The sequence below is a fragment of the Anomaloglossus baeobatrachus genome, chromosome 7 (assembly GCF_048569485.1).
Source record: "Anomaloglossus baeobatrachus isolate aAnoBae1 chromosome 7, aAnoBae1.hap1, whole genome shotgun sequence".
NCBI classification, from domain to species: domain Eukaryota; kingdom Metazoa; phylum Chordata; class Amphibia; order Anura; family Aromobatidae; genus Anomaloglossus; species Anomaloglossus baeobatrachus.
Genome location: NC_134359.1, coordinates 121,385,232 through 121,402,349, shown reverse-complemented (window position 1 = coordinate 121,402,349; position 17,118 = coordinate 121,385,232). Strand labels below are relative to the sequence as shown.

The 17,118-nt window shown below is 46.4% G+C and overlaps 1 protein-coding gene across 1 annotated transcript in view; it reads left to right on the top strand.

The window, feature by feature from the left end:
• The window catches only part of LOC142245189 (aldehyde oxidase-like), a 168,506-nt gene that overhangs the window by 98,420 nt on the left and 52,968 nt on the right, over positions 1-17,118 (top strand). Inside the window, exons 13-17 of the mRNA XM_075317644.1 lie at positions 1,992-2,101; positions 2,278-2,462; positions 3,080-3,242; positions 3,321-3,395; positions 14,644-14,813. Of these exons, the coding sequence (XP_075173759.1) occupies positions 1,992-2,101; positions 2,278-2,462; positions 3,080-3,242; positions 3,321-3,395; positions 14,644-14,813 (703 nt within the window). The remainder of the gene's footprint in view (positions 1-1,991; positions 2,102-2,277; positions 2,463-3,079; positions 3,243-3,320; positions 3,396-14,643; positions 14,814-17,118) is intronic.

Sequence of the window (17,118 nt, the reverse complement as noted above, 5' to 3'; positions counted from 1 at the left end):
ACCTGAGCTCTGTAGTGCAGCCTGGACTGAACTCGGGGTTTGCAGGAGTGAACTGCAAGCACCGACTGATTCCCTGGTTCAGTTCATGGCAGCTGCGGACAGGCCGGGCTGCACTCCAAAGCTGTCACCTGAGTTCCAGAGTTCAACGCGGCCTGTCCGCAGCTGACTTGAACTGAACCGCAATCGCCGTGGAATCATTCGACGCTTGCGGTTCAGTCCTACAAACCCCGAGTTCAGTCCAAGCTGCACTCCAGAGCTCAGTGCAGGTAACCGTGGCCAGGCTTGGTATTACTGGCGGTTCCTCCGGTAGCCAGGCCGATTCTGGTCCCGTGTGACTTGCTGCTCATATGCGACCTGTCTGCAGTATGTGTTTGGACAGACAAATCATAGCTACAGCTCATCCAGTTGCTGTTGCACAGCCATAGTCACCATGTAGCCCTTTGCCTAATTATATGTGCAGGGGCGGACACTGACAATGGAGGGTCCCTGGGCAAGGAATGTGCTTGGGACCCCTCTATTCCATACCAAATGTACAAAAGTTATAATATACCTATTTACAGATGGAACAATTGTTAACTTGATGTATTCTCAGACATGCAGGTTGATATACTGTGGATCTAAATGCGAAGTATCCCTATTCAATGGGGATACTGTGCATGTGGCATGTGTGTTATTTCCTGCAAAGTATCCACCTCAGTGTGTGGACCTGTTACTAGGGCAGGGCATTTAAATGGGCTGTTTGGTACTTTAATATTGAAGACCTGTCCTTAGGATGGGTCATAAATACCAAATCACTTCAGGTGCAACCCCCGTTGATCACAATTGTTCCCAGCGCCAGTGTCTGCCAGATGTGCTCAGTTGTGGAGCAGAACAGTACAGTTTCATCAACTGTATAGTGTCCATGACTGGGTGCTGCAGATCAGCCTCTATTCACATTCACAGGGGTGGATCTGCAGTACCCTGCTGTGGCTACTATAAAGATGATAGAGCTGTCCTGTTCTGCTCCGCAATTGAGCACATCTGGCCACCACTGGCCCTGGTCTTCTGCAGAATGTGACCTGTCGGATCGATTCAGTGTTCACTTGGAGAGCCAGAAGTCACTTCTCAATGTAAGTCTATGAGAGTCAAAACAAGACCAGAATGAGGCTCTCATAGATGCGTCTTTTAGATGATGGCACACACGCTGAGTTTTTCTGCAAAAGACTCTTCAAAAAAACACTGGCAGTGTATGTTGTCTGATGTCTTTTCTGAAACCTTTGGCGGTGACTTCGCTCTGAGTGTTTTCTAAATTGTAGTTATTAATAATGTGCGGTTTCCAAGCGGTAGTCACCAGAAGAATGGACGGGTCACTTTGTGGCTTGGAAACCTGCAGTTTGTAAAAGAACTTAAAAAAGATAAACCCTATGCACAGCAAGGTAGTTTTACATTGTGATGCTCATATGAATTATCTTTTTGAGTTTTCTGTTATTTTCCAAGAGGAATCAGCCTAAAAAAGACGTAGTGTGCACCAGTGCTGCCTCTCCATGGTCCCTGATGGTTTTTCACTTGACAAGCAGTGATAAAGTTGGTTATGTGAGGCAGTCATTAGGCTTAGCTGTGATGGTAGTACCATTGGTAGAAAACCACTGCAGCCAATGATTGACTGCAGTGGTCATGTGGCATGGTTGCTATGTCTTCACTTTTGGACAAGTGAAACACTGTGAGGAATTGGCAGATGAGTGTGACTTATCCTTTTATTTGGCACATACACTGCCTCCTGTACAATTTTTATGTTTCGGACAATCCCTTTTAAACCATGCTGTGTTTATCAAAAGAAATAATCAACCATTTAATACTTATTTAACAATATATTTTCTAGGCTGAAAAACTGGGGACAAAAAGAATGGTTATCCCAAGATTCAGCTTCTCAATATTAACTGAAAAACGTAAAAGACTGTTTTCATGTCATTCTGTATCCTAAATAACTATACACACCATGTCTTTTCTAACAGATGGCTCCAGACAGGTTCCTTTGGATGAGACTTTTTTTGCGACGTCAGGATCCTCTTTCCCTAAACCTGACGAGATCTTGCTGTCTGTGCACATACCCTATTCTAGGAAAGTATGTTCAAATATATATTTTTTATGAGATTTTTCTTTATATGTGACTTTCTTTCAAAATGAAGTAACCCAATAAATCCTACTACTTTGCCAGCCATTACCGATACATATCCATGCATACCGTGCCTTCCATAAACATTACTAAATGAATACTTCTCTGCTACCTTGTTATGTCAGGGGGATCATGTGCTGGCCATACGACAAGCCCAGCGGCGAGAAAATGCGCTGCCGATCGTTGTTGCTGGAATGAAGGTTCAGTTTGAAGAAAACACAGATGTTATTAAAACCATTTCTATGTTCTATGGGGGAGTGGGGGCAACGACTGTGTGTTCAAAGGAGACTAGTCAACGGCTCATTGGAAAGTAAGTTCTTGTTAAAGTGCCCCAGTTGTAAAATAACTGCTTGTTTATTATTTGGTTACATATTAAAGGGAATTTATCATTAGGTTTTTGCTATCTAATCTGAGAGCAGCATAACATAGAATCAGAGCTCCTGATTCCAGTGATGTGTCACTTACTGGGCTGCTCAGTGTATTTTTTAGAAAATCACTGTTAATCAGCAGTATATTATCATTAGAGGACTACTCAGCGTGCTGCAGGTAGTCCAGCATATTCATGAGCTCTGTATAACCCCGCACCACTGCTGTCAAAATTCTATGTATACTGTATATAGGTAGAAAGCAACCAATCAGTGGTGTTATAGAGCTCAACATTCACATAAATGCTAGATCTGCAGCAGAGAAAACATTGATTTTATCAAAATGACTGCAAACAGCTCAGTAAGTGACACATCGCTGGAATCAGTTTCTCTGTCTCTACATTATGCTGAGGTTGAAAAAACCTGGTGACAGATTCCCTTTAAGGGGGCCATTTCTATCTGAGAATAAGACACTACTTCAACCTATTATGAAAAGGTAACAATACAATCGCAAATAAAGGAAACCCTCTTATATTGTACTCATTATTATGCCATATTCTAGGCACTGGGATGAGGATATGCTGGGAGAGGCCTGTAAGCTGATCTTGGACGAGATTCGCCTAAGTCCGTCGGCTCCTGGTGGGATGGTTGAATATAAGAGAACATTGATTATCAGCTTCCTTTTCAAGCTGTACCTGGAGGTGCTGCAGGCCCTGCGCCCGTTGGTATGTTGTCATTTACTTCTCTATCAGCATTTCTGGCAAATCTCTGAATCTTACTGAGTTCATCATCATCTCTTACAGGATCCTAATAATCCAGACAGAAGTGCTTTAAAAGAGTTTGATTCCACCCCTTCTGAACACATTCAGACTTACCAGGTAAATATGTGTGAGAAATAAAGAGGATTATTTTGGTATCTGAATAAAGTGTAAAGAAGCACAGGATTAATGTATAAGACGATTATCTACTGTATGGCGATAGCAGGTATTTTCTCATTGCAGATGGCTTAAACATATCATTTTCAATTCTTGGTTAATCTCCTTATATTCAAGGAGGCACAAAACAGTCCCTGATTTCACAATGTACAGTACATGGTTAAGGCTCATTTAAAAAACTATCATGGGATTTTTAGTAGGATTTTAGTAGGATTCATATGCTTTAGACACTTTTTGTGCCTTGTCTGATAAGAGTCAATGCTGCTTTACACGAGACGATCTATCGTGCGATAGATCGTCGGGGGTCACGGTTTTTGTGACGCACATCCGGCATCGCTTGCGACGTCGGCCTGTGTGACACCTCCTAGCGACGCAGTATTGCTCACAAATCGTGAGTCGTGTACTCGTCGCTAGGTTTCATAAAATCGTTTATGAAACATGGCGCTGGTTGTTCATCGTTCCCGTGGCAGCACACGTCGCTCCGTGTGACACCACGGGAACGATGAACATCGCTTACCTGTGTCCCGTGGCTCCCGCCAGCTATGTGGAAGGAAGGAGGTGGGCGGGATGTTTACTTCCCGCTCATCTCCGCCCCTCCGCTTCTATTGGCCGGCCGCCGCGTGACGTCGCTGTGACGTCGAACATCCCTCCCACTTCAGGAAGTGGATGATCACCGCCCTCAGCGACGTCGCCTGGGAGGTAAGTACGTGTGACAGGGGGTTAACGAGTTTGTGCGCCACGGGCAGTCAATTGCCCGTGACGCACAAATGACGGGGGCGGGTACGATCGATCGTGAAATCGCACGATCAGTCGTCCCGTGTAAAGCAGGCTTTAGATTAATCAATATTGTTAAATTCTCAGACTCTGAAAACTTGGACTAGACAGTTTTAAAATGCGCCAGTTATTATAGTGACTAGAAGGTGGCCCGATTCTACGCATCGGGTATTCTAGAATTTACGTATTGTGTAGTTCATGTATGATTTTTGTTATATATATATATGTTGCTGTGTGTAGTTACCAAGTGTTTGTGTAGGGCGCTTTACATGTTCTGGGTGTTGTCTGGGTGTGACGGGGGGTGAGAGCGGTGTTGTTTGTGTGTTGCGTTGTTTGTGGAGCGCTGTGTCTCTGTAGCGTTGTGTGTGTGTGTGTTGCGCGGTTTGTGTGGGGGAGGTATGTTTTGTGCAATGTGTGTGTTGTGCGGTATGTGCGTATATTTGTGTGTGCCGCGGTGTTTGTGTGTTGGGTGTTGTGTGTGTGCAGCGTTGTCTGTGTGTGTGGGTGTCTGTGTAGGGCAGTTGTTTGTGGTTCCCAGTGTGTGTGTGTGGTGTGTTGTGCAGTGCGCACGCGTGTGTGTGTGTGTGTTGGGGGAAGGTGTGCACTTCCCATCGTGCTCCATCCCCCATGCAGCGCACTCCCCATCGTGCTCCATCCCCTATGCTGCGCACCCCCCATCGTGCTCCATCTCCCATGCTGTGCACTCCCAAACGTGCTCCATCCGCCATGCTGCGCACTCCCAAACGTGCTCCATCCCCCCATGCTGCGCACTCCCAAACGTGCTCCATCCGCCATACTCCGCACTCCCCATCGTGCTCCATCCCCCATGCAGCGCACTCCCCATCGTGCTCCATCCCCTATGCTGCGCACCCCCCATCGTGCTCCATCTCCCATGCTGCGCACTCCCAAACGTGCGCCATCCGCCATGCTGCGCACTCCCAAACGTGCTCCATCCGCCATGCTGCGCACTTCCAAACGTGGTCCATCCGCCATGCTGCGCACTCCCAAACGTGCTCCATCCGCCATACTCTGCACTCCCCATCATGCTGCATACCCCATGCTGCGCACTCCCAAACGTGCTCCATCCGCCATGCTGCGCACTCCCAAACGTGCTCCATCCGCCATGCTGCGCACTCCCAAACGTGCTCCATCCGCCATGCTGCGCACTCCCAAACGTGCTCCATCCGCCATGCTGCGCACTCCCAAACGTGGTCCATCTGCCATGCTGCGCACTCCCAAACGTGCTCCATCCGCCATGCTGCGCACTCCCAAACGTGCTCCATCCGCCATGCTGCGCACTCCCAAACGTGCTCCATCCGCCATGCTGCGCACTCCCAAACGTGCTCCATCCGCCATGCTGCGCACTCCCAAACGTGCTCCATCCGCCATGCTGCGCACTCCCAAACGTGCTCCATCCCCCATGCTGCGCACCCCCCATCGTGCTCCATCCCCCATGCTGCACCAGCATCAGCCTCTCTACCCGCAGCATCAGCCTCTCTCCTCCCAGCATCAGCCTCTCTACCCGCAGCATCAGCCTCTCTCCTCCCAGCATCAGCCTCTCTGTGCCCAGCATCAGCCTCTCTCCCCCAGCATCAGCCTCTCTGTCCCCAGCATCAGCCTCTCTCATCCCAGCATCAGCCTCTCTCCTCCCAGCATCAGCCTTTTCTGTCCCCAGCATCAGCCTCTCTCCTCCCAGCATCAGCCTCTCTCCTCCCAGCATCAGCCTTTTCTGTCCCTAGCATCAGCCTCTCTCCTCCCAGCATCAGCCTTTTCTGTCCCTAGCATCAGCCTCTCTCCTCCCAGCATCAGCCTTTTCTGTCCCTAGCATCAGCCTCTCTCCTCCCAGCATCAGCCTCTCTCCTCCCAGCAACAGCCTCTCTCCTCCCAGCCTACCCCAGCCTCAGCCTCCCCCAGCATCAGCCTCTCTCCTCCCAGCATCAGCCTCTCTCATCCCAGCATCAGCCTCTCTCCTCCCAGCATCAGCCTTTTCTGTCCCCAGCATCAGCCTCTCTCCTCCCAGCATCAGCCTTTTCTGTCCCTAGCATCAGCCTCTCTCCTCCCAGCATCAGCCTTTTCTGTCCCTAGCATCAGCCTCTCTCCTCCCAGCATCAGCCTTTTCTGTCCCTAGCATCAGCCTCTCTCCTCCCAGCATCAGCCTCTCTCCTCCCAGCATCAGCCTCTCTCTTCCCAGCATCAGCCTCTCTCCTCCCAGCCTACCCCAGCCTCAGCCTCCCCCAACATCAGCCTCTCTCCTCCCAGCATTAGCCTTTTCTGTCCCTAGCATCAGCCTCTCTCCTCCCAGAATCAGCCTCTCTCCTCCCAGCATCAGCCTCTCTCCTCCCAGCATCAGCCTCTCTCTTCCCAGCATCAGCCTCTCTCCTCCCAGCCTACCCCAGCCTCAGCCTCCCCCAACATCAGCCTCTCTCCTCCCAGCATCAGCCTTTTCTGTCCCTAGCATCAGCCTCTCTCCTCCCAGAATCAGCCTCTCTCCTCCCAGCATCAGCCTCTCTCCTCCCAGCTACCCCAGCCTCAGCCTCCCCCAGCATCAGCCTCTCTCCTCCCAGCATCAGCCTCTCTCCTCCCAGCCTCAGCCTCCCCCAGCATCAGCCTCTCTCCTCCCAGCATCAGCCTCTCTCTTCCCAGCATCAGCCTCTCTCGTCCCAGCCTACCCCAGCCTCAGCCTCCCCCAGCATCAGCCTCTCTCCTCCCAGCATCAGCCTCTCTCCTCCCAGCCTACCCCAGCCTCAGCCTCCCCCAGCATCAGCCTCTCTCCTCCCAGCATCAGCCTTTTCGGTCCCCAGCATCAGCCTCTCTCCTCCCAGCCTACCCGAGCCTCAGCCTCCCCCAGCATCAGCCTCTCCATCCCAGCCTTCCCCAGGATCAGCCTCTCTCCTCCCAGCCTCCTCCAGCATGCCGTGCTCCTCTGCCGACACTCACAGATCCGATCGCATACACTCACACACACCCACACACACCCGATCGCATACACTCACACACACCCGATCGCATACACTCACACACACCCGATCGCATACACTCACACACACCCGATCGCATACACTCACACACACCCGATCGCATACACTCACACACACACCCGATCGCATACACTCACACACACACATTGACGATATTGCACATATGCGCTCATACTCACAACATCCGGAGATACCACATGCTTCTGGCCATGTGATCCTCCGGCAGGTCCTGGAAGCTCACAGCACAGTATCGCCGCCGAGAAGCAAGCGATATCCCAGGATGTTGTGAGTGTGTGGATGCGATGTGATGTGTGTGTGAGGTGTGTGTGAGAGTGAGTGTGATCTGATGTGTGTGTGTGTGTGTGTCTGTTGTTATGTGCGTGCGTGTGTGTATGTTCCGCCGCTGCAGGACCTTGATGCGCTGGTAACTATGCTACCATGGTTACCAGCGTATCTTGTCCCCCGCTCGCACAGGAGCCCACACCAGCATACGCCGGCCAGCCCCAGCAATGCGAGGGTATGTGTCGGCTGGTTTGGCGGCGTACGCTGATGTGGGCTCCCAGGGGTACAGTACTCACCTGGTAGTCGTGGCTCCGTGACGTGTCGGTTCGGGGAATGCGTGGGGGGGGCGGGGCCAGAGCTAGCGTGCATTGCGTGAGGGGGCGGGGCGTGGCCGAGTTGCCAATGCCTGCAGGGTGCCGGGGCGAGAGGGGGGCGGAGGGGGGGGCGGAGCCTGGGCAAGCGGCCGGCCAATCCGTGTGGGGGCGCAGCCTGGGCGAGCGGCCAATCCGTGTGGGGGGGCGGGGCCATGGCGAGCCCAGCGGCCAATCAGCTTTGTGGCACCGTAAGGACACAATTTTGGAGCAAGACAGACAGACAGACAGAATAAGGCAATTATATATATAGATTGGTGCTGTTTGATAAATCTTCTAATATACAAATAGGTACAACTAAACCACAAAGTAATTAAAGAACAATAAACAGTTTATTTTATGAAATCCAGTACAGAGTAGAAAGATGAAAGGGGCCCAAATCATCGTATGTAATATCTTGAAGTCACCTTTCTTTTTTTTTGTCTTGTATTTGCTGACGTTTTTCGGGCCAAATTCTTCAAAATAGGAAATGTGGTTCATGAATTTGATGAAAATTCACAACTGCTTTTTCCCTTTAAAGGGAACCTGTCAGGTCCAATATGTACACAGAACCATGAGCAGTTTTGGGCGCATATTGCTAATCCCTGCCTAACCATCCTTGTATACACTAGCACAGATAGAGATATTTAGAAAAAGTATGTCTAAAGATCTTTTTTCATATGCTAATGAGTGTGGGGACGAGTCCCCTGGGTGTTAGTTCCCCTTGACAGTTGGCTCCATTAGCATGATAGTACCTCCCTGTGGGCGTGCTAACATGCTAAAGAATACGCAGTGTCAGAGGATGATCTCACTCACCTCTCCGCCGCCATTGCGTCCGACGCTGGATTCAGTTTAGTGTACGTGACCCCGGAGTTTCGCTTATGCGCACTACTTCAGTTTGAAGCCAGGACGCGTACACCTGGCTTCATAGTGCACATGACCCAAACTCCGGGGTCATGCGGACTGAGCCACATTCCTCCATCGGACGTGATGACGGCGGAGAGGTGAGTGAGATCATCCTGTGACGCTGCACATTCATTAGCATGTTAGCACAGCCACAGGGGCGTACTAACATGCTAATAGAACCGACTAGCCAGGGGAACTAACGCCCAGGAGACTAGTGCCCTCGCTTAATAGCATAAGATAAAAGATCTTTAGAAATACTTTTTCTGAAGATCTCTTTATCTATGCTAGTGTATACAGGGACAGTTAGGCAGGGATTAGCAATATACACCCAGAACTGCTTGTGGTTCTGGGTACATATTGCACCTGACAGGTTCCCTTTAAAAAGTTTTACGTGTGGCTAAACAAATGCAACAAATGGAAAAGATTGCCTGACACCTCTGGCTATGTGTACACATTGAGTTTTTGGTCACAGAAATTTCTGCACCATTTCTGCATCTCTTGGCAGGAATAATGCAGCTCAAAACCTCATGTTTTTACTGCATTTTGCTGCATTTTTGCATATTTTCAATTGAATTCAATGGGTGAAAAAATACTGAAAGAATTGACTTGCTGCAGATTAATTTCTGCACCAAATTTGCAAGGAGAAAATACTCAAGGTGTGCACTACACTTCAGGATTCACTGACTTTGCTGACATCAGGATTTGCTTGTAGTTTTGTGACAAAAGTGCATTCAAAAACTCATCAAAAAATGCAATGAAGAGTCCCGCTGTGTGCGCAAACAGTAGTTTCCCACCACATATGAGGTATCAGCGTACTCAGGAGAAATTGCACAACACATTATATGGTCCATTTTCTCTGGTTACCCTTGTGAGAATAAAAATTTGGGGCTAAAGCAACATTTTTGTGAGAAAAATTCAATTTTTTTCAATTTCACAACTCAATGTTATTAAATTCTATTGAGACAAATAATAAAATAATTTACTATGATATTGACAAAAAAAATAATTGGAGAGCAATGCACTGAAGAGAGTTCATAACCTATCAGATGTAAATGGAGGTATAATACAATTAATGGTGTTGTATATTCTTATGATATTAGTTAGTCAATATATATTGCTATATGGTATGAAAGGTGTTGTCTATAAGTCAATCAGTATATCACTGAAAAAGTATATATTGCAGAAAAAACCCATAATGGAATTTGTAACCTATATCAATAGAGGCACATACTATGCAAGAAAAAGAGACAACATGTCACAGAAGACCCCCAGAACTCCGACGTCTGTTTCACCTTATAGCTTTTTAAAGAGAAAGCTATCCTAAAGAAAGCTATGAGGCGAAACGCACATTGGAGTTCTGGAGGTCTTCTGTAAAGTGTTGTCTGTCTTTCTTGCATGGTATGTCTCTCTGTTGATATATGCGTTCAAACAGTAGATTTCTACCACATATGAGTTATTGGTGTACTCAGTAGAAATTGCACAAAACATTTTACAGTTCCTTTTCTCCTGTTACCTGTTTGAAAATTAAAAATTTGATGCCAAAGCAAAGTTTTTGTGGGAAATTTTTAAAATGGTGTTGCCTTTGGTTTTTTTCTGTGAAATAAGCCCTTCAAAATCACTTCAAATGTGATGTGATCCTTAAAAAAAAATGGTTTCATAAATTGTGTTGGAAAAATGTAAAATATTGCTGATATATTTTTAACCCTTCTAACTTCCTAACCAAAGAAAATTGTTTAAAAAAATTATTCAGATGTAAAGTAGACATGTGGTAAATGTCAATTATTATCTATTTTGTGGGGTATACCTATCTGGTTTAAGGGCATAAAAATTCACAGCTCAAAAAATGCTAAAGCTCTGCTGTTATAACCCAACTAATGAATAGTGTAAACCAAAGTCCTCTCATCCACATTGGACTGACATTGGCTGAACACACTGATATCGACTGGTTTGGCCAAAAGACTCATGTGTATCCATGCCCTAACAGATAGTTAAATGTTAAGGATTGGGCATCTCCAATTTTGGATTGTAGAATCCTTCGTTCTCCGTGAGATAAGCTGCTTCCAGACATATCTGTCAGTGGCTTTTTTAAAGAGAACACAGTAGCACTCAGCAAATTGAGCAATCCTATACAGTGCCTACAAGTAGTATTCAACCCCCTGCAGATTTAGCAGGTTTGATAAGATGCAAATAAGTTAGAGCCTGTAAACTTCAAACAAGAGCAGGATTTATTAACAGATGCATAAATCTTACAAACCAACAAGGTATGTTGCTCAGTTAAATTTTAATAAATTTTCAACATAAAAGTGTGGGTCAATTATTATTCAACCCCTAGGTTTAATATTTTGTGGAATAACCCTTGCTTGCAATTACAGCTAATAATCGTCTTTTATAAGACCTGATCAGGCCGGCACAGGTCTCTGGAGTTATCTTGGCCCACTCCTCCATGCAGATCTTCTCCAAGTTATCTAGGTTCTTTGGGTGTCTCATGTGGACTTTAATCTTGAGCTCCTTCCACAAGTTTTCAATTGGGTTAAGGTCAGGAGACTGACTAGGCCACTGCAACACCTTGATTTTTTCCCTCTTGAACCAGGCCTTGGTTTTCTTGGCTGTGTGCTTTGGGTCGTTGTCTTGTTGGAAGATGAAATGACGACCCATCTTAAGATCCTTGATGGAGGAGCGGAGGTTCTTGGCCAAAATCTCCAGGTAGGCCGTGCTATCCATCTTCCCATGGATGCGGACCAGATGGCCAGGCCCCTTGGCTGAGAAACAGCCCCACAGCATGATGCTGCCACCACCATGCTTGACTGTAGGGATGGTATTCTTGGGGTCGTATGCAGTGCCATCCAGTCTCCAAACGTCACGTGTGTGGTTGGCACCAAAGATCTCGATCTTGGTCTCATCAGACAAGAGAACCTTGAACCAGTCTGTCTCAGAGTCCTCCAAGTGATCATGAGCAAACTGTAGACGAGCCTTGACATGACGCTTTGAAAGTAAAGGTACCTTACGGGCTCGTCTGGAACGGAGACCATTGCGGTGGAGTACGTTACTTATGGTATTGACTGAAACCAATGTCCCCACTGCCATGAGATCTTTTCGGAGCTCCTTCCTTGTTGTCCTTGGGTTAGCCTTGACTCTTCGGACAAGCCTGGCCTCGGCACGGGTGGAAACTTTCAAAGGCTGTCCAGGCCGTGGAAGGCTAACAGTAGTTCCATAAGCCTTCCACTTCCGGATGATGCTCCCAACAGTGGAGACAGGTAGGCCCAACTCCTTGGAAAGGGTTTTGTACACCTTGCCAGCCTTGTGACCCTCCACGATCTTGTCTCTGATGGCCTTGGAATGCTCCTTTGTCTTTCCCATGTTGACCAAGTATGAGTGCTGTTCACAAGTTTGGGGAGGGTCTTAATTAGTCAGAAAAGTCTGGAAAAAGAGATAATTAATCCAAACATGTGAAGCTTATTGTTCTTTTGTGCCTGAAATACTTCTTAATACTTTAGGGGAACCAAACAAAATTCTGGTGGTTTGAGGGGTTGAATAATAAATGACCCTCTGAATAAACTTTTCACAATTTAAAAAAAAAAATAAAAAAAGAAATAACATTCTTTTTTGCTGCAGTGCATTTCACACTTCCAGGCTGATCTACAGTCCAAATGTCACAATGCCAAGGTAATTCCGAATGTGTAAACCTGCTAAATCTGCAGGGGGTTGAATACTACTTGTAGGCACTTACGAACAAAAGATTATCCAGCACAGGTCCAAAAATAGGTTAAAACTTGCAATTTTATTTCATGTCCGTTAAAAGATGTCCATCATGCAATCAGGAAAACCTGCTAAATCTGCAGGGGGTTGAATACTACTTATAGGCACTGTATATGGGAGAGTTGGCTGAGATAGCTTCTGACCGAACGAACAGCCACACGATCATTTGGCTGACAGCCATCTAAAGTGCATGGGGCCTTTAGACTACACAATATGAAAAGTAGATGGTTTACACTGTTTGATAAATCTTTTTTGATGTCTAGTCTAAAGCCCCGTGTATATTAGTCTAATGTTGGCTGCAATATTGACAAGTTCGACCAACACTCTAATATGTATGGGGGTGCCAGCTGAGTAATTGTTGATGGAGATGATGTTTGGGCATATCCAATTCTGGACACTCGATCACCTTGTCCTCCTGGAGTTAAGCTGCCATCACTAATATATGTCAGTGACTTTTTCATAGAGAAGACAAGAGTGTTTAGACGAACAAGCGCTCCTGTGTATGAGAGAGACGGCTGAAATGGTTATCAGTCATATGATCGGTTGAACTACGCCAGAAAACCTATTGCATATAAGGGCTTTTAGTTTGTGGGTTTAATCTACAGGTTAATAGCATTTTTATGTTGCCCTTTCACCGCACTGAAAGTTTGGCTATTGGGAGGAAATTAACTTTAGGCTATGTGCACACAGTGCGTTTTTCGCGGCATTTTTGGGTGTGTTTTTGGCTTTTAAACTGCATGACTTTGCTTCCCCAGCAAAGTATGAGTTTTCATTTTTGCTGTCTGAACACAACTTTTTTTTTAAGTTGCGTTTTTGAGCTTACAAAGAAAAAATGGACATATCAATTCTTATCTGCGTTTTTCTGAGTTTCCCCCCCATGCAATTCATTGGAAAAACGTAGAAAAACGCAGAAATCAAGAACGCAGCAAAATGCAGCCGCGGGTGCGTTTTTATGCATTTTTGTGCGTTTTTAGCGGCCAAAAACGCACAAAAACGCAGCGTCAAAAAAACACAGCGTGTGCACATAGCCTTATTCTTCCCGTCATATGTAGCAAAATATAAACAAGGCACTCCTAGATCCAGTGAAAAAATATTTTATTTTTTATTAAATACTCAGTGTAGTTAGACGTTGCGGCCCACACATGGCCTTCATCAGTAACTAGCACCTGAGTTGAGGAGGAATAAATTATGGTATGTTGTTGCCGTCAGTGCTAAAGGGAACACTATTCAACTCAGGTGTTAGTTATGGATGAAGGCCATGTGTGGGCCGCAACGTCTAACTAGACTGAGTATTTAATAAAAAATAAAATATTTTTTCACTGGATCTAGGAGTGCCTTGTTTATATTTTGCTACATATGGTTCGGAAAACTACCTGAGCACCCTAGCAATTATTTGTGGGTAGAAGTGCCTTATCCTATTGAATTATTCTTCCCGTCAGGCCCGGCTTTCAGTCTACGGGCAAGACCGGAGCAGTTTCTGTCACAACTCGGTACATCATTGTAGCCAGGTATATTATCCTCTGAAACACTGTGAGGTTTCATAGAAAATATATTTTGATATCGCTCTAGATGAATGACAGGTCTCTCCCTCTATACTTGCAAGGGAGAGACCTGTCAATCAACTGCAGCAACACTATGAAGAACCAAGCAGGGGTGAGGCCGGACTAGTCTGGTCTCTGGCTATGGTCCCTGGCGGGATCTTTAAAGCCGAGGCGTTTAAAAGCATAATATACCTGGCGACAAGTGTGCAGCCAAGCTGTGATTTATGCTGCCTGTGGTTCACCAGTATGGGTTTCTTGACAAGTTCCTTTTAAACTCACCTTATCCGATAAATTTTATTTAATAAATTTATGTACTTCATTTAACAATCCTTTGGGGTCTGAAGCTCTTTCATTAGGCACATTTCTTCTAACCTTTCTTTTCCAATGTTGTAATGTACATCTATTCAACAATCTATTTTTTTTAATAATATGTATAGAATTTACACTTGATTTATGTAAAATGCTGCATTTCTGATTATATATTACTACAAAATGATGTTTTAAATGTTTTACAATTTTATATTTAATTTTAAATTGTTTTATTTCAACATAGTATAAGATTTACATATCATAAAGTTTAGGAAACTTTATTTACTTTTTCCAGAATGTACCTGAAGATCAGCCTGATCGTGACCCTGTTGGACGCCCTATCGTGCATAGATCTGGGTTGAAACACGCCACTGGGGAAGCCATTTACACAGATGACATGCCCACTGTGGATGGAGAACTGTATTTGAGATTTGTCACTAGCTCTAGAGCTCATGCAAAGATTGTGTAAGTTAGAAAGTCCATAAAGTTTGGTGTTCTATATACGTGCGTATGATTTCTATTGTTAGGAGACCACACTATAATGTCGTAGGTTGGCAATGCAATTAATATTAATTTATATAATTATTTACATTGTTTGTTATTGAAAAAAAAGTCTAACATTTAAAGAAACACATATGGCCCCTCTGAAATGTACTATAGTTTTTGCACTGAGCGCTTCACTGAGCACATAGTCAAAACCGCTGACGGGTTCCCTTTTACCGTGTTTTGTATAACTGCAATAGGTAAATTTAACAAGGTATAAATTACCAAACACGTTTTATTCAATGTATTTAAGTGATGATTTCCAAACAATATGATGTTTTGATTTGATCACAGGTCATCTCTTATAAATCTGGAGTTAGGTTTAAATTCGGAACAGGACAAGATTCATGGGGGACCTGATATTGTGGTGGTGTTTTTTTTACATTGCTCTCTAAAAAATCTAGTGTTAGCAAATGATAATTTCCTCATTTTCATTTAATTTTGGGGCTGTTTTACCATTCCAAGCTTTAGATTTTGTTGACACTATTATCCCTGTTTAGCCTTTGTTAGTGAGGCCTAAAGGTGGCCAGACACATCAGAAAAATCAGGGTTAAGGCTGTAGATTTCCAGCAGATTGTCTAATTGAAATACTATGCCCCAAGAATGACAAATGTATTTTAGGAGTGATACCTTTATAGGCTAACCAGGAAAATTATATTAGCAAGCTTTCAGAGCATTAAGGCTCCTTCTTCAGGCAAAATTACAAATACCGTATTTTTCGCTTTATAAGACGCACTTTTCCTCCCAAAAATTTGGGAGGAAAATGGAGGATGCGTCTTATAATCCGAATATAGCGGTACCTGGGTGTCCTGTCTGTGCGGCTGGGTACCTGTGCTTGCGTGCGTGGCAGCCGGGTACCTGTGGCTGCGTGCGGGCGGCAGCCGGGTGCTATGTGCGGGCGGCAGCCGGGTGCTGTGAGTGGGCGGCAGTCGGGTGCCCGTGCGAGCATGAGCCGGATCCTGTGTGCGAGCGGCAGCCGGGTGCTGTGTGCTGGTGGCAGCTTGGTGCTGTGTGCGGGCGGCAGCTGGGTGCTGTGTGCGAGCGGCAGCTGGGTGCTGTGTGCGAGCGGCAGTCGGGTGCTGTGTGCGGGCGGCAGCCGGGTGCTGTGTGCGGGTGGCAGCCAGCTGCCGCCCTCACACGGGCACCCGCACGCAAGCACAGGTACCCGGCCACTTGCACGCAGGGTGGGCGGGCAGCCAGCTGGCTGCAACTCTGTGCGTGCGGGGCGGGCGGCTGTGCACTGCAGCAAGTTACCCAGTTTGTCCGCGGTCCCAGTTTCAAATGATGGCGCCGGGAGCGAGCGCGTGCGCAGATGGAGCTCTTGGATGAGAGCTCCATCTGCGCACGCGCTGCTCCATGAGTCAGAGCATGCGCAGATGGAGCCCTTGGATGAGAGCTCCATCTGTGCATGCGCCACTCCAGGCGCCATCATTTGAACCGGGACCGCGGACACTGGGACACTCACTGCACCAGCCTGCTGCACGACTCACCCGCCGCCGCCGCCACCACCACGGACCCAGCAGCTCCTGCCACCATGGTGTCCCACGGCTCCTGCCACCCCGGACACCACTGCGCCTGCCACTACCACACCTGCAACCACGGACGCCACCGCACCTGCCACCACGGACCCCGCTGCCACTGATCCGCCGCGCCTGCCAGCACAACCTCTGCCTCCTGTGACCCCGCTTCACCACTACTGCTGCCCCCCTCCGGTAAGAGAACACCGGAGTATAAGACGGAACCCATTTTTCTTTTTTTTACCTTTTTTTATGCCTCCCAGAGGCAAGCTAAGGAAATCTTAGGAGGCATCATCTTTCCCATGTCCTGTTGTAACATTCATTTAAATGTTGTGATTTTGTCTCAGTAATTAATTTGTAATTTCACCTGAAGAAGGAGCCTTGATGTTCTGAAAGATTGCTAATATAATTTTTCTGGTTAGCCTATAAAGGTATCACTCCTAAAATACTTTTGTCGTTCTTGTGGCATAGTATTTCAATTAATTTTTTCTGGCTAACACAGTACCACAATATTACCTTGTATTGCATATTAGCAGATTGTCTAATATTGGCAGATTACCTAATGTATATGAGTGGTTCCTGATTGTCCCCTATTAATGTCACACGGTGTTTAGCTCTAAATTTACTGTACGAGTTGTCATTGCATCTTCTGACTCTGTTCACAGCCCAAATTCTGACTCCCCACATGATGCTCTTTGAGGTACTCAGTT